Genomic DNA, 20,017 nt, shown 5'->3' with positions numbered 1-20,017 from the left:
GGGTCCCTAGTGCCCACACTCGATTTTGCGCTTCTTTTGTGTTTCTAGCCCGAACTTTTTATTATAGTTATGACTTGTCTTTCCACTCTACTAAAAACATCCCTTTCAGTAACAATTTAAGAAACATTCAGTGCTATGAAAATATGAATGATTATCATAAAGGAGAAAGTATGTAGTGTTGGGTTTTAATTAACATTTGGTTTTTTAAAAATCTGTTATTTATTGGGCTTGGGGCTTAGTTTTACAATATTTTAAAACTGAGATATTCTCTCTGACTCCCATACATATGCAAATTTATACTAAAAAATAAATTTCAGCGTATCAGAGAAAGCGAAAGTCACCCAACTATCCCACTCCCTGAGACACCACTGTCAAACCTTTGGTGAGGAATCTTCTAGGTTTTCCCTTATGTAAAACATGTATTATGTACGTGGGATTAGTGGCAATATATTTCAAGTTTGTTCTTAACCTTTGATAAAAGCTTAACAGCGTGTTGGGCACATCTTTTCATAGCAATACATTAAAATCTATCCTATGCCTTTTATTGGCTGTAAAGAATTTTATCACATGACATTTCTTTGGAGACACTAATGTCCTACGTCTTCACTGTGGTGACAGAGGTGTGTACACTTGCCAGAACTCAACCAGCTGTGCATTCCAAATAGATGCATTATATGCAATGAAGTTGTTTTTAAAAATATTATCCTCTTTGAAATTTGTACTTCGGTTATGTAAAAAACAACAAAACACTTTGTTCTTGTTTTTAAAAGACATACCCTGACACATCTGGAGGTAAGGGGTCCTGATCTGCAACTTTCAAATTGTCCCCCAATAACAACAATAGCCATCTATTTACCCATTCCGAGAGAGATCAAACAGCTGAAGTCAAACGTTAACAAATTACAAAACTGGACAGAGGGGGATAATAATGGTTAGCAATAATAATACTAAATCTTTTGAAATGTATTTCCCCTTTAGCTTTTTTTTCTTCTCGCTTTCTTTCTTCAACATTTCCCCCCTTCCCTCCCACCTTTACCCACTCTCTCTTTTACATTTTATCGCCTGGATATTCGAGCCCGTGATTGCGTCCACCCGCAGGGGTCAGGTGCAGAGACGCCAGTGGGCTCTCGCCTGGGCAGTTTGTAAGCCGTAAAGCGCTACCGGCCCGGTGGAACCTGGTTCAATCAGGACCTTAACGCAGCAGGCACTTTCCTTCCTGGAGTGATGTGAGGCTGCAGGAAGGGTTTTCCGTTGTTAGAAACCAAGGTCGGGGCCCCGTGGGGGAGGGGGCTGGAAGCAGCATTCCCCTACTCACGGGCCTCAGAATCAACCAAGATGGTGTTTATTGTAAGTCAGATTCCAGATCCCCCTCCAGACTCACGGACTCGGAATTTCCCCACACCCGGGCAGGTCTGCATTTTCACCACCGGTAGGTGTAACTACTCAGGAGTTTCAGACCTTAAACCGAAGTGCAACTCGTTCCCCTGTAACTCTGCCCATAAGCGCCTTCACTCTGCTTTTACAACAATGAGCAACTCTTATTTCCTTTAGGCCAGGGTTAGGGGGATGGGTGATCTTCATCTTCCCTGTAAACTCTGGGCCAGCCCACTTGAAAATGAGCCCGGATCTCCCAGCGAAGCCCCGCCTTGGGTTATGTAAACCTCTGCCCTGGGTTTTTCAGTTTCTTTTCCGGACCCAGCAGTGGCGCCACGGGTCTTCGCGAGAAAGACGCCCCTATGCTTGTGAGTCCAGGGGTCCACAGGCAAGAGTGGAGGGAAAAAAGCAGTTTATGGGGCAGAGGAGAAGGGGCCTGGAAGCAGGGTGGGGTGGAAGGGAAACAATTTGTACAGAAGACGACCTGAGTGGCGTGGTGGGGGAGGGACAGCCACACCTAGATTATGGGGAGCACCCCAAATCTGGAGCCCTAGTCCGTCAGAGCCTCTCCTACTCTCCAGTAAGAGGAGGATTGGCTTCATCTCTGTTGCAACAATCTTTAAATGCCTTGGAACAAACCTAGCATATTATTATTGTTATTATTATTATTATTATTAAAGTATTAAAAGTCTTTTTTGGGGCGATGGATGAGCTGATTGAGACAGTTTGCTGGAGCTGCCACACTAGGAGGTCCTCAAAGAGGGTTGACATCATGGAGGGAAGGGCTTGCGACCAGCCCTCAGGAGAGCTGGGTTCCATCTGCCTCTCTACACTCTCAATCCCCTTGTGACCTTTAGCAGTGACAAGAATCTCTCTGAGATGGGACAGTACCCAATCCCTGTCATGCTAAATAAATTGTGATGTTCAAAATAATTAATAAAAATGGATGTGAAATCTAAGAAATTGTTAAAACTTTCTGAGGCATGACTTTTCTGTCCACAGAAAAAGTGTAGAAGGGTCTTAGCAGAATGGTCAGTAATGATGGGTACAGTTCAACTTTAAAAAAGCATTTGCAGGGGAAACAAAGGTGAAATGAACTCAGTTCCTCCTCCTGGAGTGGCTCATTGTCTAATGGGGGGAGGATAAGTTGGTAAGATGGGGTACAAGGCAGGGCACACTTGGTACCATCAGGGAGGTTCAACCATGGGCTAGACCAGGGGTTCTAAAACTTGCCTGCACATGGGAATCACTGAGGGAGCTTTAAAAGATACTAAAGCCTAGGTCCAACCCAAGGGATATTGATTCAATTGGTTTTTGCCTTGTCCTGGGCATAGGGATAGCAAAAACTCTCCAGGTGGTTCTAAGAAGCAGCTAAGATTGAGGACCATGGTCAAGATGTGCCAAAGACCAAAGATGGGTGTTGGGGGTAAGACAGAGCTTTCAGTAGAAGGAGGCTTTCAGGATAGCATTATTCTTATTATTATTGAGATATAGTTCATATGTCACATAATTCTCCCTTTTCAAGTGTACAGTTAGGTGGATTTTACTATAATCCCGAGGTTGTGCCACCATCACCACCATCTCATTGGAATGATCTTTTAGGATGTGCAGGTCTGATGGGCTGGAAGGCAGAGGTGAGAGTAATCCAGAGGAGGGAGATGCTTAAGCAGTGGCATCCTGGTGGGACAGGGTAAGGAGATGGGGGCAGTCCACTTTTACTGCAACCCAGGGGACATGTCACCAGAGAAATGGGAGGTGATGCCAGGCAGCAGATGTGGCAGCTGTGGGCTTTGATGGTGGAGTAGAGGCAATATGTGTTAAATTCAGCAGAGGGGGCAGCTGTGGATGGTGTGGGGCCTAGTGGTTATAACTGGGGACAGGCACAGTGTTCAGAAAGCCTTTGCAATTTTCTAGGCTGAGGTAGATGAAAGCCTGGACTAAGGAAGTGGCTGTGGGATTGAAAGGAGGTTGGAGGAGCTGACTTTGAGTCCATGAGGCAGGGGAAAGGGGAATCAGATGGGACCAAGGATGGTAATGCTAAGAGAACTAAGGGAGGAGGAGAGTCTGGTATGGTGGGAGATGTGTAGTTTCCTTGTAGACCTGTTGGATTTGAGGGGCAGATGGGTCCAGAGGTCCTGAGGCAGGTTGGAAAGGGGAGTCTGGAGAGTCATTGTTGTTGGAGTGGAAGGGGGGAAGCCACGTCATTGGGCTGTGATGCCCCAGGGACTGACTAGAGAGGCCACCCTGGGAGAGCTCTGACAGTCACAGGATGTGGCCGCAGGAAAGGAGACCTGGCTGGATCTGGACTCATTGGGAGGTAGAGGAGGCAGCAACATATAAGAGAGTTTGAAATGTGAGTCATTCAACTGGGGACCTTGCTTCTGAGAGGCAGAGGTTGCTGAAATCTGCCAACAGGTCTGCAAATCTGCTCACTGGTGATGTTGCCAACAATGTTGTGCTCGGTTAGGGAGGGAGATGTGTGTGGGACAGAAGGTTGTTCTGGAAGGAAGAAGCCAGGGAAAGGTCAGCAGTTGGGTATCTTTACAGGAGCTCTGTGAGACCAGCCTTGCTCCTGCGCAGGGAGTCGCCTTTGCTAGGGAGGGAGGCAGTGATCTGGGTGCCTCTGAGGTTGTGGCCCTAATATTCAGCTGCTCAGAGCCTGTCCCTGGGACATTTGGCTGTACTCATCTGGGGTCTTACCTGCCTGGGGATCCTAAATCACAGGCTTTTCAAGCCTTGGAGTTTTCCTTTCCTATGGGGCCAGGCCCAGAGGCTGAAAGTTCCCCTCTTCCTTTCTTGGGCTTTTCTACTGTTAACAGCAAAGCCCTCCCTCTGCTGCTCATTGGACGGGTCTGTGAGCCGCGCCAAGGGACCACGTGTTTTGGTAATAAATTTCAGAGGCGGGCTTCCCTCTGCTCAGTTGACTTCTGCTGCTGCCTGGGCCTGTTCAGGTTGACAAAGTCAGGGCCATGGGGCTGTACCATGTCCTGCTCTTTCTGGCTGTCGCTGCCATTTATGCACCCATCGGTACTGCCGCTGGTGAGTGGGGTTCATTGGGGTCCTCCGCCTAGGAGGAGCTTGGAGCAGTTCCCCGGGGAGGGGCGGGTACTGGACGAGGCCGGTTGCCACCACCTCAACCCTGCTATTCTCATCTTTTTTCAGCAATCTTATTATTATGATTGATAACCAGGACAGATCAGAATTTTAGTAATGTTATATAATTCAAAACACCTATATTGTTAACATTTACCAACATAATATCATAGGTTCCCATGAAATAACGTTTAGCTATCCATTTAAACAAGGTGACAACCAAAGATCTTGAAGGCAAAGACAGCCAAATAGTTAAAAAAACTTTTATCTTTTATACATCTATTTAGTTTTCTTGTCCTTAATAATTATAATTAGATTGTCTACAAAAACCTCATGAGACTTCAGACAGAAACAGTTATTATTCTGTTATTAATTTTGATGATAAATTTTGTAAGAGATAACATGTCTGTATCATGTCCAATGTTGATAACTTTGAAAACATATTTATTTTAAATCAAACCAGCAAACTTAAACAGGCTTTTATTTACCAAAGATCATTTTATATTATGTTAACTTGAAAGACATCTGGGCTAGCTCTATTACATTTAGAAATAACTTGTAACAGTGTTTCCTCCAAGCCAATTAAATAGAGCTCCTTTAGAAACTGTACCATCCGGAGGCAAACAAATAAATATAGATACAGATAAACACCAACAGAGATTTTCAAAATTTTAGCCATGTCTCAGGTACAAAACTCAAAAGGACAATTAGATCCAAACTATTTTTCTAGCAGGTGGATCTGCTTAGATGGCCAAAAATATTTACTACGGATTTTTTCCTTTTGTTGTAAGGCCTCTTTACAGCTGTTTTTGGAATAACTTTGTCTTTTCGAAGTTTCTGTATATTAATCAAAGATTGCATCCCATCGTGAGAGGATTTGAATCCTCTCTTTTAAGGGTGACCCTTAAGGTGGACTCATCTGAAACAGAGGTTTCCCAGAATGGCCATTACAATTCCAAATTATCTCAAAAGTTTACTTATTTTCACTTGCTCAATTTTAGATCGGGAATTTGGGGGAGTTTAAGTGGGGAAGCTCGGCAAGAGGAGAGAGGAGCAGCAGAATCCTTCTGCTTCCCCTGTGGGCATGTTTAATTATTTAATTATTTTCTTTTAAAGTGGCAGTACAGTATTCCTGATTTCATTTAGAAGCCTGAAAAAATTAAAATAGGCTTCCCGTTGGTTGTTTAACTCTGTGGCTGGCTTTTTCCAATTGCATATGTAAATACACCAGTTTGGGTAAACTGAAATTGCCCCATTTTGGCGATTTTCAAGTGAGATCTCCTTTAGCGTGTTTAAGTAGCATTGTCTGAAGGGTAGATTTCTATGCTTTTACAATATCAGGCAGTGGAAACACTCCCTTTCCCCAGTGAGACACAATGTCTATCCTCATAATAGAATCTATAATACAATCAGACAAAAGAGATGTAATCATTTTACATAAAGCCTATTTAAATATATCAACTTTTATAAAACTTTATCTTAATTTTATCAACTCTTATACCTCTAACTACAACTTTTATTAGGATTCCATTAACAAGTTTCAGTATTACAATAGTGTGTAGGGGGAAGCATTCCCAGTCAGACATAACAGATAATTTAATCTTTATCTTCTCATTAACCTGGGCAGCCTAACTGTTGCCCCAAACAATTGTTGGTCGGGTTTCTCATTGTGATTTCTGCCTTTTGGCTTTTTAAATTTTTCAAGCTGCAGTGAATAGAACAGTCTTGTCTGAGAGCCTTTAATGTTGGGGGGCTGATAGGGGATCCCTTTTAGCCCAGCCAACCTTAGGCAGAGTTTTATTAAAACCTTTGTTTTAATTTCATTCATGTCTGTTCCATTTATCCTATTTTTCTTTTCTTTGTTTTGGGGGAGGAAGATCAGCCCTAAGGTAACATCCAATGCCAGGCGTCCTCTTTTATTTATTTATTTTTTTTTGCTGTGGAAGATTGGCCCTGAGCTAACATCCGTGCCCATCTTCCTCTACTTTATATGGGACGCTGCCACAGCATGGTTTGACAAGCGGTGCATCGGTGCATGTCCGGGATCTGAACCTGGGAACCCTGGGCCACCTGAAGCGGACCGTGTGCACTTAACCGCTTGCGCCACCGGGCTGGCCTCCTATTTTTATTTTTAATAACTAGAGATTTCCATCCTGCTGAGATGAGTCCTGTGACTCCTCTCTTTTGATTTTTCTTTGTTTTTCCCCCTTTAGTATTAGTCCGATTTAATCCATTATCTTATTTACTTATTATTATTTTTTAACTCTTCTAAAAATTTCCAGCTTGTTGAGAGGAGTCCCTTTTTTCCCTCCCAGCTTTCCTTCACTCCTCTGTTAACTCTATGCCTTCATTAGCATGTGTAAGACCATGGAAGGAAGCTGAAACCCCAAGTTTAACCAAGTTCTTAAGACTAGTCATTGTATTTTCCTTTTAGTAGGTACCAGTAAAACAGCTGTTTATGACCAGAGCTCTTTAAAACTTTTCCAACTTAAGGATCCACTGTTTGGCCATTTTTTTTTCCTCTGGACTCTAAAGAATATTGTGTCCACGTGGTGTTACAAAAGAAAATCATCCCTTTTTAGACATTGGCTTATAACTGTAATTAGACCGTCTACTCAGAATCAGCCCCAAGGAGCTCCCCTTGGGGACAGATGGCACATTCCCATACAGAGACATGGACAGACGCACAGATCCAGACACAGAAAAACCAGATACCAGTGAACCGGTTCCCAGATTTAGGGTAGAAAGTCCTGCAACTGTTCCCACTCCAGTGCGTGCCCAGATGGCCCCTCCGCGAACAGAAGGAACCCCAGATGGAGGGGAAGAGAGTTCATGGGTGTCCCCAAGCCAACTTACCCCATTTCTGCTGAGTCTGCTGACTCACCAGAAGCAAACACAAACAAACAAAATATTCTAGAGCCTGTTTCCTAGGGCCAGTGGTGCCGGGTCAGATGGAAAGTACTGGGAAGAGTCCCTAGGGCAAATCACCTAGGCAGCTGCTAGACTGCTTCCCAGGAAATCCCAGTCAGCCTGTAGCCGCGGAGCCACGGATTCCCCAGGAAATCTCAGTCAGCCCGTGGCCACAGAGCCATGGGCAAAGAGCCTCCTGGCTCCCTTGCCAAATTGTTACCAGATACATACCCAGGTTCTTTACCCGCCACACAAGAGGGGCCAAATAAAGCTGGAACATCAGGCTTATGGCAAGACAAGAGTTTTTATTTTAGGTGACATCAGCCGGGAGACAAGAGCTCTCAAATTTGTCCCATCTCCCCAAAGGATGGGAGGCAGAGGGGTTTTAAAGGTTGTGAGAAATGTGGCTGCTTGTAGGGAGGGAGAGCCTATGGCCTTGCTGCTCAGCGCTTTCCCAGCTGTCTGCCTTTGGCCTTGTGAGGCTGCTGGCAGGGAGGAGGATGGCGAGGTAAGGGAATCTGCAGGTGTCATTGGTTTTCTGTCTCCGTGGTGGGTGGTGGATTCTGGTGCCAGGAAGCCAAGGAGTTGAGGTCTGAGAAGCTTTAGCTTCTTGATATTCACAGGATATCAATTTCCCTGTAACAGACCAAGAGAACTGGTAATTAGCAACTTCAGAGAAGCAGGGAAAGAGAATGAGTGCTTTTGGTTTTAACCCCATATATGCTGGGTTTAATGTAGGGGAACTGATATCAAGTCTGGCATCATTTCCCTGTGCCTTCATGTTGGGATGTCTCGGTCCTTCTGATGCCCTGGGCCCTGGGCTGCTGCTTGAGTTGGGGCTTTGAATGACACTGAAGGGCCCTTAGAGGTGTGGGGCTCAGGCCACACTTTCCACCAGTTTGGGGGGGCACCCTCTCAGGCCCCAGAACACTGTCCTCTCTGCGCATGTCTCAATTCCTGCCTGGGGTGACAAGGATTTTCCAGGCAGGCAGCTCTCAAGGGCCTCAGTGTCTGGAGTTAGGGGCCTTTTTCTAGTGACCAGGAGCTCTGTGGGGAGCCGAGGCTGTAGCCACACTTCCTCCTGCTGTGGGCACTGTGGCCCCTTTGACTCTCACACTGAGGGAGGGTAGAGTCTGAAGGCTTCTGGCCAAGGCATTCCTCGTGTGACCTCTCTGGTCTCCACCATCCTCCTCCCCTCTCACTTCCCCTTCCCAATGTTATCTCTAAGTTTTTCATATGCCAATGTTACCACGCCATATTCTCTCCTGGCCTCCTCCCCTGCCATCTCATGTGCCCCCTCAGTCCTTTGACCTCTCCCCTCTGCCATCCCCTCCACAGGTGCTGGACTCCTCTCCCTGTTCCCTCTGCACCCCTTCCCCCATGGCACCTTGTTCTAATCCCACCCCTTGCCCACTTGTCTGGGGCCCTCACCAAGGTCTCATCTCTCACAAGCCCACTCTGGTGGGGCCCTTGCAATTACCACCCCACCCTCACCCAGAACACCCCTCCTCTCCTGTCACCACCCTAACCCAAGTTACCCCAGGGTCATCCCTGCACCATGCTCATCCCCAGCCCCCAAGTCCCAGGCCCTCAGCATTATCTTCCCTGCTGCCACTAGTCCTTTCAATCTCTCCACTCCTTGCAGACCTGCAAACTGTTCTTGGTCCAACTAATCTTTGGCCTTCAATCCCCCGCCCCTTTTGGTTCCTTGACCCTACTGGGCTCTCACTCCCTACACCATGTATCCAAAATCCTTGTTTATGGCCCTTAATTGGCTCTGGTCTTTCCCTACAGTGGGCCTTCTCCCAGCACCACCCCAGTTAGACCTGTGCTGGAGGTCTAACCGAATGCTCTTTGGAGGTAGGAACTGCCCCACCTCACAGAACCACTCCCACTATGTGGGTCCTTCCCCCGGCCGTGCACCTTGGCATTTAAGTTCTATTTTCTCTTTCATCCCTCCCTCTCCTTTCTAACTCTAAACTACCTGCGGACACACTGCACTGACTCTTTGAGATCCTGCCACCCGACTGTCCCCAGGTGACACAGGCAGGTCCTCTACCTCCCTACCTGAGTTCTCTCCATGCCTCTTCCACTCTGGGCCCAGGCCCACACCTTCACCTCCCCCAGCGGTACTGGCCTACCCTAAACACCCTTGTGTCACAATCCACCCCTCATGCCCTCTGCGTCACTGCCACAGCATCCCTTGGCCCTGCCTTGTCCATGATGAGCCTTCACCACAGGCAGCAGCCCTTCGCTCCCCATCTCACCCTAACCTGCCTTTGTACCACAGTCAAACTGGCCATGGATCCCTCCCACCCTGGGCCCCTTACGTCCCCTCACTGCCCACTGAAGAGACCTCCCTTTCACCATGGCCTTCTTGCCTCTCCCTTCCCCCCTGCAGGCCAGCCTCTCGCCTTGACCTCCTACCTGTTCCCTTAGGCAGCCTGTGCCTCCCTCTTCTGGCACCTGTCCCACATGTTTGCCCATCTCCATCCCCTTCTTTCCATTCCTCAATTCTCTCTCCCTCTTTACCCTTTCCTACTTTCCTACATTGGAAATATAATTCTTGTCCCTTTGCACATGTGCATTTTCTGCATCCTCAAGACCTTGAGAAGCTCAGGACAGCAGAACTTTTCTGTTAAACATCTGATGTGCAGTTGTTTCCAGGAAGTAGTTTCATCTGGTGTCCTCTTTGCCAGGGTCCCACAGCCTTCGTTATAACCTCACAGTGGTGTTCCACAACAGATCTGTGCAATCAAGACTTTTTGCTGAGGGGCACTTAGATGGTCAGCCCTGCCTGCACTATGACAGTGAGAAAGGCAAGGCTGAGCCCAAAGGACTGTGTGCAGAAACTGTCCTGGGAGCTGAGACGTGGGACACAGAGACCAAGGACTTGACAGAGAAGGGGAAGGACCTCCGAAGAACCCTGGCAGACATCATGGCTCTGCAGGACCAGAAAGGAGGTGAGAATGGGAAGAGGGCACAAGTGATACGCAGCCTTTTCCAGGAACGTTTGGGGCAAACAGCAGGGACCTGTGCCTTTCCACGGGATTTGGATGGGGGTGGGGGTGAGGACAGGGGGCTGTGGAGTTCAGCACAGAGGTGGCCATTACTCAGCCAGCACAGGAAGCCATGGAGGAGAGAAGGGAGGGCCCCTTGGCTGGAGTTTCTCACTTGGTCAGGGAAGGTAGAAGGACACAGGGAATGGAGAAGTCACTGCTGGGTGGGGGCAGACTTTCATTCCCTCCAGGAGATTTGGGGCTGCGAGATCCAAGCAGACAACCATGCCAGGGGCTTGAGGCATTTCTACTATGATGGGAAGCTCTTCCTCTCCTATAACTCCACGACCTGTGGATGGACAGTGCCCCAGTCCTCGGCTAAGACCGTGGCTATGGAGATCAAGAAGTCCTGGGACGCAGATGGCTTTCAAAGCAAGGATTACTGGGCCCAGGTGCAGGGAGAGCTTTGTGGAAGACTGCAGAGATATGTGGAATCCTGGATGGGCTTCATGGAGAGAACAGGTATGATCCTGGGGCAGGGCCCTCCTCTCCTCCAGATCCCTTCCCCCAACTCTGCCCACTGAAACCCTCCCTGTATACGGAATGCATACATGTTCTGTTTGTGTGTTGTGTTGTGATTTGCCTGTTTTGTTAAAGCCACTGGATAAAGACACCACACAGGTGGGGAGAGGAATGAACTGTCCCAGTGTCCATAATCCTGGAAAGCAGTGTGCCCTCAGACAGAACACTGAACCTGGGGAGGTGGGTGTCAGGCAGGAGAGGAAGCCCTCAGACTGAGGGGCCAGTCCCTCTGGCTCCCAGCCTGTCTATCATAGAGAGACGTCCCTCACATCCCCCTCCTCAGCGTCAACACGTGGATCCAGGAGAGTGAACCTCAATCTCACCCATTCTCTTGCCATTCTAAAGGAATTTGGCTTCAGGGTACAGGACAGACTTGGAGAAGGTCTGGGGTCCATGAGAGCTTCAGCCAGAGTTGGAAAGGTGGGGAGGGGCAGCCCTGTTCTCTCCATCTCCCTTAGGAGGGAGCAGAGCTTGGCCACCAGCCTCACTGCCTTTGTGCTTTCTTCCCCAGTGCCCCCAGCAGTGAACGTGACCTGCAGCCAGGCTGCGGAGGGCGTGGTCAACGTGACGTGCTGGGCTTTCAGGTTCTCTCCCCGGAACATCTCAGTGACCTGGCTTCGGGATAAGAAACCCCTGAACCAACATGTCCAGCAGTCTGGGGGTGTCCTGCCTGATAGGAATGGGACCTACCAGACCTGGGTGGCCATAAGGATTCCCCAAGGAGAGGAGCAGAGGTTCACGTGCTACGTGGAACACAGTGGGAACCACAGCACATACCCTGTTCCACTCGGTGAGCCTGGGGTGTTCCTGGAGGGGGTTCCGACCTCGGTAGGATCAAAGGCCATGAGAGGAGAGCAGGCCTGTGGCTCTGGGTGCCCAGGTTATAATAAGGCTGTTTTTCAGGAAAGGCCCTGGTGCATCAGAGTGGATGGCCAGCCATTCTGGGTGTCGCTGTTGTTGGTGTTATTAGTTCCATTACTCTGTTTGCCCTTTGGTACAAGAAGAAGAAGAAGACAACATCGGCTGCAGAGAGCCCAGGTGAGAAATCTGGGCAGTGAGTGGACATGGGAGGGGCTCTGCCTAGGATGTAGGAACCCTCTTATCTCCCTCTGCACAAATAGGAGTGGAGACGACCAGCCTCTGTAACGGGAGCTGCAAGTTGGGGTACTTGTGAGGAGAATCGGAGCCACCTCTGTGTCTATAGCTTTTAGCCCTGCCCACAACCAGGGTCACGTTGGGGCCCTTGAGTGTGCAGCTGTGGCCTCTCCTTGCTCTGGATAAGGACTGGGCAGCAGGGAGCACGGTGACTCCCTGCTCTGCTCTCATCCCTGTGTCTCTGTAATTCAGGCTCACCAGCTCGCCCCGGGGGATGTGTTGGGAACATGTGCCGATTGGGGAGGGCCTGGGTGATCATGGAATCAGAGGGGACAAGCAGTAAAAGCGTCTGTGACCAACTCGGAGGGTTACACAATGGGGAGGCATAGGAACGAGAGGGGATGCCTCTAGTCCCTTCCTGCCTGTACTCACTGCCCCTAGTCCTCCAGCCACCATGAGGAATCCAAGTAGAAGACGCACGAGGCCCAAACTATGGGTCACTGGATGGTGCCAGAGCCCTGCCTATGACATCCGCTGGGAGGTCCCATTTACAACAGACAGATGGGTCCTGAGCACTGGTGGCCATTTTCTGTCCATCTTGCAGACCCTGTGCTTGGATTCTGTGCTTGGGGCTTCACCTGGCCCTCTATGAGCCTGTTCCCTTCCTCATGGTGGTCACTGGCCTGTAGGTTTGGAGGAAAGGATGGTCAAAATAATTTCCCTTGAGGGGAGAGGAAACAGTAACAGGGATTTTTCTGTTTGTGCAAAGAACAAGCCAGTGCATCAAAGAGTGAAGGGGGTGAGGGATGCAGGGACTAGGGTCTTTTGTTCCCACCACATCGATGTGAAGGTTGTGGGGGGTGGTTCTCACCCTTGAGACTAATATCCTGACGGTTGGCCCTCAGTCCTGAGCAGACTGGAAGAGTTTATCTCCCTGCCCCACAGCAAGGGGCTCTGTCCATGTGGCACTCAGAGCAGGGGCCCCTGCGGGTCTGTGGTTGCTCCTGCTCTCACCTGGGAAGCCCCCACAGAAGGATCAGCAGTTCTGGTTCCCTTGGGGCAGAAACGGTTGCCTACTTTGTCATCGGAGCATTAGCCAAGATAAGAGTGTGCAAGTCACATGCTCATTTCTCAATATTCTTAATTTAAATTTTGATGTCCAAAAGAAATGTTTATGATTTCAGCTGGCTAACCTTAATAGGATTTCCTCCAAAACTGTCCTCGCAATGCATATAGAATGAAACGAGAATTCAGCTGGGGAGCTCCATGTCTAGGAGGGTTTCATGTGGGAGGTGGGTGTGGTGACAGTGGCAGTCCCAGGGTGCAGAGATGGGCCAACATAGCCTCAGGCTGAGGGGTCTCAAGAAGCCCCGACATGAGCCAGCCCTGATGGCCTAGCAATTAAAGTTTGGCAGGCTCTGCTTCAGTAGCCTGGGTTCAGTTCCCGGGCCCAGAACCATGCCACTCGTCAGTCAGTAGCCATGCTGTGGTGGCGGCTCACATAGCAGAACCAGAAGAACTTACAACTATACACAGCTATGTACTGGGTCTTTGGTGGGGGATGGGGAGAAGAAGAAAGGAGGGAGATTGGCAACAGATGTTAGCTTAGGGAGAATCTTCCCCTGCAAAAAAAAAAAGAAAGAAACCCGACTCCAGATTGAGAAGCAGATTTCCTACAGGCAGTGAGGGCAGTGCCCGGTTGAGTCCCTGCTAGAAATGGGAGCAGGAAGGCTGGGGCAGCCTCAGCCTCGCAGCAGCACTCGGGGTGGAGGTGCCATTCCAGGAGCCATTGGGCCAGAAGGAGCAAAGAAGACCAAGTGCAGCCTGAGAGCCTGGGCCGGGTGTGAGGGTCAAGGCAAGGCTGGGCCTCTGCGAGCATGGGGTCCTCCAGGGTCAGGTCAGGTCCAGACCCCAGAGCAGCCCAGTTTTTCTGGGCTGGGCCTGCTGGTCACCTGAGCTTCCTGATGGGCCTTCCAGTTCAGAGCTGCTGGCTCAGGGCAGGAGGCTGAGCTGCAGGGGGAGGTCAGTGCCTGTGGTTGAGTGGGGCCAGTGGAGCAGACCCCGGCCCTGTGGGCAGGTGCTTGTGCAGGTTAGGAGGCTGAGAAGTAAGGAGAGGAGGAGCTGTGTGTGACCACTCCCAGGCCTGGAGGACCAAGGAGCAGGGGCCTGTCTTTCAGGGAGGCCTCCCACTGTGTTGGGGGATTGGTGGGGGCTGAGAGGAGGGGAAGGCAGTGGGTTTCCAGTCCTGGGTGTTGTCCTTTAGTCCTGTGGCCCTTTCTTGTTCCTGCATGGTGAGTGGTGGAAGCAGGGACTGGGAGACTTTGGAGGAGACCAGCAAGGGCTGGGAAATATGTGGTGAGAGGGAGAAAAAGTAGGGGTGCTATCTTCCCTAGAGAAATGCAGAATCTGATTCTGGGGCAACTGAAAGAGAATTCCTGAGGGAATAAGAAACAATATTCTGCAACCAACTGTACATTTATTGGCTTCTCTTTCCCCCAGAGCTCCTTAGCCTACAACACCTGGGTCACCGCCAGATGCCACCAACAGACCTGAATGACACCAGCCAGCTGGGATTTCAGTCTCTGTTGTCAGCCCCTGAGTCCATTGATTCAACTGAGGGAGCACAGAGTCTGCAGCCAGGAGGCCTGAATTCAGCTCCCTGCTCTGGTCTTACCAGCACTTTCCCTCTTGGTGCCTCGGTTTCCTCATCTGTGAAATGGGGGAAATAACAGTATTTATTTCCAGTTTTGGTTGGCAGAATCAAAACTGTTAATATATATAACACGTATATTATGTCATATATAACATAATTTGCAGCTCACTACATTATTTAACAATATTTTTGTTATTTTATGTTACAGTGTATTACCTCTATAATAATTATATTATTGTCACTGAGCATTATCTGTAAGTTCCTTTGTCATGGTTCTTCCTGAGGAGTCCAATACCAGCTTTCCTGGCACCTGGAAGTCCATTCACCCCCCATCATACTCGTATATGCATTACTTCATATCTACCACGTCTGTATAATTTCCTATTGTAAGTGTTTAAATGCTCTTTCAACATACATATCTGGTCTGTGTTTTACTTCACGTGCCTGGGAAGGGACAGAGTGTGAGGTTCTGGGGAGAGGGGGAGGTGTATCTCGATGCCTTGACACAGCACTAAAACATCTCCACCTTCCTCTCCCCCAAGCTCCCAGTGAGTGACAGGTTCACAGTAAAGTTTAAAGGGCTGGGAGAAGATGGGATGGGACATCTGGGGCCAATGTTCAGGGGTGACCCTGTGAGGGGAAAATCTGCCTGCGAAGTTGAGACCCTCGTGATGCAGCAGAGCTGAGGTGTGATACCAGGGGAGGGGGACAGTGCTTTCGGGGTTTCCTGGTTATGAAGATTAGGGTCCGGTCTGCTTCCACAGTGAAGTGACTGCTGGGGATATGTGGACTGAGGTGATGAGAGAATTAAATGAACACAGAATGTGGGCGAATAAATCAAGCATCAGCATCTCCCTCCATCAGTTCAGGCTGATTTGTGCAAGGCAGGTGGGGAGGTGAGATATTCCCCACCTGATGCTCTGTCCACCTGACTGCTGGTCTTGGGGCACACAGATGGGTGGTGTCTCATAGAAAAAGAGATCAGATTTGTGGTTTCCAGAGGTGGGAGGTGGGGAGTAGGGGAATTGGATGAAGGTGGTCAAAAGGCACAAACTTCCAGTTATAAGAGACTCGGCACTGGGGATGTAATGCACAACACCAACACGATGACTGTAGTTAACACTGCTGGAGGGCATGTTTACAAGTTGCTGAGAGAGTAGATCCTAAGAGTTCTTGTCACAAGGAAAAGAAGTATTTTTTTCTTTTTCTTTTTTTTGCATCTATATGAGGTGATGAATGTTAACTCCTTATTCTGGCAATCATTTCACAATATATGTAAGGCAAGTCATTATAATGTACACCTTAAACTTATACAACGCTGTAGGTCTATTACATCCCAATAAATATGGAAAAAAATAATTTTGTTCATATTTCTATTGCAATGTATGTCATTCTCAGGTTTGTTGAATTCCTAAATCCGTTTGGTATTTTTAATTAAAATTTAGGTAAGTTCTTCAGCAGATGACACTTATAGAAAAATGTGTTTTTGTCAAAACGGAAATAACATTATGTCAATTTCTTATTCTAAATGCATTCCGGATAATTATTTTTTAAATTGATACACATACATATCAGTTAGAATTTGTCTCAGTTGTAAGGTAAAAAGTAATCACAGTCATAGAAACAAAGAGGTAGAATTTTTCCCTTATGTGGTTATAATTATTTATTAATTAGTGTCCAAACAGCCCTTTCAGAATCTATTTTACTCTTTTGGGCTGCAGAGTCAGAAATATTTGTGTTCAGATAATCCATTACCCCACTTTAGGATTGGATGACTGTGTATAATCTGTCCTGTGTTTCTGATGCTGAGCAGCCCATACTGGTTCACGGGCCTTAAGATAATCCCTAGAGTTACAGTCAGCCAGGAAGCACAGTGATTGTCCTGTGGTAGGAGCTCAGTCCTGGTGCTGGCTGCTAAGGTTTTGGGGAAGCAGTGATATTAATGATTATAAATAAATATTCTCCAAAACATTCTCTCCCCAAATTTCCAAGCATGTATCCTGTGCTATTTCTGGTCTATTTCTGTTTCTGATCTATTTCAGATACTGGCTCCTTTGCTTGATCTCCTGTTTCTGACTGTGACGAAATATCATTCTATATCCAGGAATTGTCCAGATGCTAAGATGAGGACCTTATCCCCTAGCAGAGATGGTAGAAAAATCCATTAGGAGTAGAGACACATCTAAGTTCAAGAATAGAAATCTGCTGTCCTGGCACTGCATCTATGAAGAGCTTAGTGCCTGCCTTGCCCTAAGCCCCCTTCTGATAAAAGCATCGCCAAAGAGTTCATCCTGCAAGGTATAAAGACTTCTGCCCTGTGCAACCTGCTACCTGACCATAGTATTTGGGGCCAGACATGGATTTGAGCCAAGTCCACCATGTGCATACTATCTTGAGGGACTGACTAGTAGATGAAGGAGACTCACCTCATCAGATCTTCTCTGTTGAGTAGCAAAATACTCAGAAACTCCAAGATATTAACTTAGGGTTGTGTCTCATAATACAAGGTTCTACTGAGAAACCAAATGGCAGAATTAGGAAAATATCTAATTTTAGAAATTCTTCAGCTAATAAATGAAGAATGAATTAATAGATTTAGTCATTAAAGAGCAATGGCAATTAACATTACAATAAAAGAAATAACTGGAAACTAAATGCCTCTTGGTAGAAGAACACAACACCCTCAATAAAGTACTCTTGCGCCCCCACAAAAACAATCAAACTTGAATATAATCAAGCTTCTATATCCAAATACCATTTATAAATATACAGACGACAGCGATACATATTCAAATAAACTGGAGATGGGGGGAGTCAGCAAAATGCAAACTACAAGAAACCCTACAAGACACATAAATTTTAGCAGGATAAAAGATATAAAGGAGGAATCTACAGAACAAAAGAGAACAAAAAACATTTTTAAAGGTAAAATTAAACTGTAATTTTGAATGATGAAATTATAAAATAGAGCAAAGAAATGATTATGATAAAAGCCAGGACATGTTTTTACTTGGGGAGAGAAAATGTTATGATTGAGATGGGGCAAATGCTAGGGCATGTGGGTTAACTGAAAATCTCTCTCTCTCTCTGGGGGTTAAAGGGTGTTTGCCTTTTATTAAGGGGCACAATTTTTAGATAGTTGTTCTTTTTTGGTACCTGTGTTTTATTTTACAATAAAAAGGGCTAATGAAAAGTAAAATAACATAAGTAATGGGCTATAAAGAGTTTCTATTTTACACAAAGCCTCCTACCTATCTCTTGTCAGAGCACTGAGCACCCAGAATAACTGGAGGACCAAGGACCCCCAGGAGGGGCTACCTCACTTCTGGCTGTGCATCTTGCTCATGTCACCTGAGGCAATGTCCAGGGTCTATTCCTTGAGGCGTGCATGAACCTGATAGTACACAGCAGGGGACAAGTCTCCCCCAGTCTGCAGGCTCTGGGGCCATCAGTGTGAGAGAGCAGGTCCTCCCCTCTCCAACAGACGAGTCCTGGCCCAGAGCTTCCTCTCAGCATGACGAGTGAGGCTTGGCCCTTCCCCTGAACAGGTTGATGGGGATCTCCGCAGAGGTGGAGATGACACCATTCCTCTCCCGACACAGTCCCACCTCATGCCTTTTCTGCTTTACTGGAAAGTTGCTGAAGGCCTGGGGTCCAGGTTGATCTCAGGGTCCTGATTGATCTGGGGAAAGGAAGACTACAGACCACAAGGTGGTTATGAGGCTTCCCTCCTGCTCCCAGGAGATGGTAAAAGAGCTGAGCCACAAGGTGGGGAGAGGGATATATTACCACTGATCCTTTAGGATGCAAAGAATGAACCTCCTGCCCAGCCCATCTGGTTCTCCCTCGTTCCTCAAGGCTAAAAAGGATCAGAGCTTGAAGCTGAGGGTGGAGAAGCTGGGACCCAACTATGCAGGCTTTGAGGCAAATTTCACCAAGACCCTAGGGGATCCAATGCTGAGCAACCTGATGTTCCAGGGTAGGTACCACAGCCAGGACAAGTCTAGTGAGTGACATCAGGCTCCTGGCACAGATCTAGACCCCCACCCCCACCCCCAGGCACTGATGGGCCCTGGTGGTGTGGGCGGGGCTTAATGCTCACCCCTCACAGGTGGGAAGGACAACTGGAGTTTTCCTTCAGGTTTCATTTTCCTTTTAGATCGTAACTGACTTTTGCTGTGACCAATCACGGGGAGGAGGCTAGAGTTAGAGGTTAGAGGAGGCCCGAGGCAGGGTTGAGGGGGGCAGGTGGACCAAAAGGGGAGGGACGGGGGACCAAGGTGTGGGCCGGTGGGGGATAGGATAACCCCTATCCCCAGATAGACTCCCACCGGGTCCGGGGTCCCACACCTTGCCGATGCTGTGTGACTGAGATGTGATGCCAGACGGGAGTTTCCTCAGGGATACGTTCAGTCCACCTAAGATGGTCGGGACTTCATCTTCCCAAAGGAGGGCTTACAAACCTGGACAGTGGTGCAAACCACGGCTCTGAGGATCAAGCGCACCTGGGAAAGGTGCAATATTAACCAGTTATTCAGGAACCTCAAGACCCAGATAAATGGAAAGATATTCCATGCTCACGGTTTGGAAGAATTAAAATTGTTAAAATGTCCATACTACCCAAAGCAATCTACAGATTCAACCCAATTGCTATCAAAATTCCAATAGCGTTTTTCACAGAAATAAAACAAACAACTCTAATATTTGTGTGGAACCACAAAAGACTACAAATAGTCGAAGCAATATTGAGAAAGAACAAAGCTGGAGGCATCACACTCCTTGATTTCAAACTATATTACAAAGCTATAATAATCAAAACAGTATGAGATTGGCATAAAAACAGACACACAGATTAATGGAACAGAATAGAGAGCCCAGAAAAAAATCCATGTGTATATGGTCAATTAATTTATGACAAAGGAGCCAAGAATATACAATGGGGAAAGGAAACTGTCTTCAATAAATGGTATTGGGAAAATTAGACAGCAACATGCAAAAGAATGAAACTGGACCACTATTTTATACCTCACACAAAACCAACTCAAAATGGATTAAAGACTTGAATGTAAGTCCTGAAACCATGCAACTCCTAGAAGAAAACATAGTTGGTTATGTCCTTCACCTCAATCTTGGTGATTTTTTGCATTTACCACCAAAAGCAAAGGGAACAAAAGCAAAGTAAACAAGTAGAACTATACCAAAACATGTAACCTGCTGAAGCACTTACCTTAACTCTACTTAAAAATACCAAGTGGGTTTAGGAATTCAACAAATCAGAAAATGGCAAAAAATGCAATAGAAATAAGAAGAA

General features: G+C 47.4%; 2 protein-coding genes across 6 annotated transcripts in view; both read left to right on the top strand.

Moving 5' to 3' along the window:
- Nucleotides 1-20,017, top strand: part of LOC131413874 (saoe class I histocompatibility antigen, A alpha chain-like) — a 257,210-nt gene that overhangs the window by 102,179 nt on the left and 135,014 nt on the right.
- LOC131413866 (MHC class I polypeptide-related sequence B-like) lies at nucleotides 1,579-15,120 on the top strand. 5 transcript variants are annotated; one of them, XM_058554811.1, is made up of 7 exons: nucleotides 4,313-4,413; nucleotides 10,077-10,340; nucleotides 10,611-10,898; nucleotides 11,304-11,378; nucleotides 11,470-11,748; nucleotides 11,862-11,996; nucleotides 14,553-15,120. In XM_058554811.1, the coding sequence occupies exons 1-7, from the start codon at nucleotides 4,344-4,346 to the stop codon at nucleotides 14,780-14,782; spliced, it is 1,341 nt and encodes a 446-aa protein (XP_058410794.1). In that variant the 5' UTR covers nucleotides 4,313-4,343; the 3' UTR covers nucleotides 14,783-15,120. The 5 variants fall into 5 exon arrangements, with proteins under 5 accessions (XP_058410792.1, XP_058410791.1, XP_058410790.1 ...); XM_058554809.1 differs by lacking the exons at nucleotides 4,313-4,413; nucleotides 11,304-11,378 and adding an exon at nucleotides 1,579-1,742; XM_058554807.1 differs by having other exon boundaries at nucleotides 3,089-4,413; nucleotides 10,077-10,898.

Source organism: Diceros bicornis, chromosome 14, assembly GCF_020826845.1.
Source record: "Diceros bicornis minor isolate mBicDic1 chromosome 14, mDicBic1.mat.cur, whole genome shotgun sequence".
Taxonomy (NCBI): domain Eukaryota; kingdom Metazoa; phylum Chordata; class Mammalia; order Perissodactyla; family Rhinocerotidae; genus Diceros; species Diceros bicornis.
The sequence above is the reverse complement of the archived record's forward strand: the minus strand, read 5'-3'. Positions and strand labels throughout refer to the sequence as shown.

Coding starts and splice junctions, on each gene's coding strand:
- LOC131413866 (XM_058554807.1), top strand. CDS start 4,344: ATGGGGCTGTACCATGTCCTGCTCTTTCTGGCTGTCGCTGCCATTTAT. Junction 11,379..11,469: donor CTTCAGCCAGAGTTGGAAAG/GTGGGGAGGGGC, acceptor TTTCTTCCCCAG/TGCCCCCAGCAGTGAACGTG. Junction 11,749..11,861: donor CACATACCCTGTTCCACTCG/GTGAGCCTGGGG, acceptor GCTGTTTTTCAG/GAAAGGCCCTGGTGCATCAG.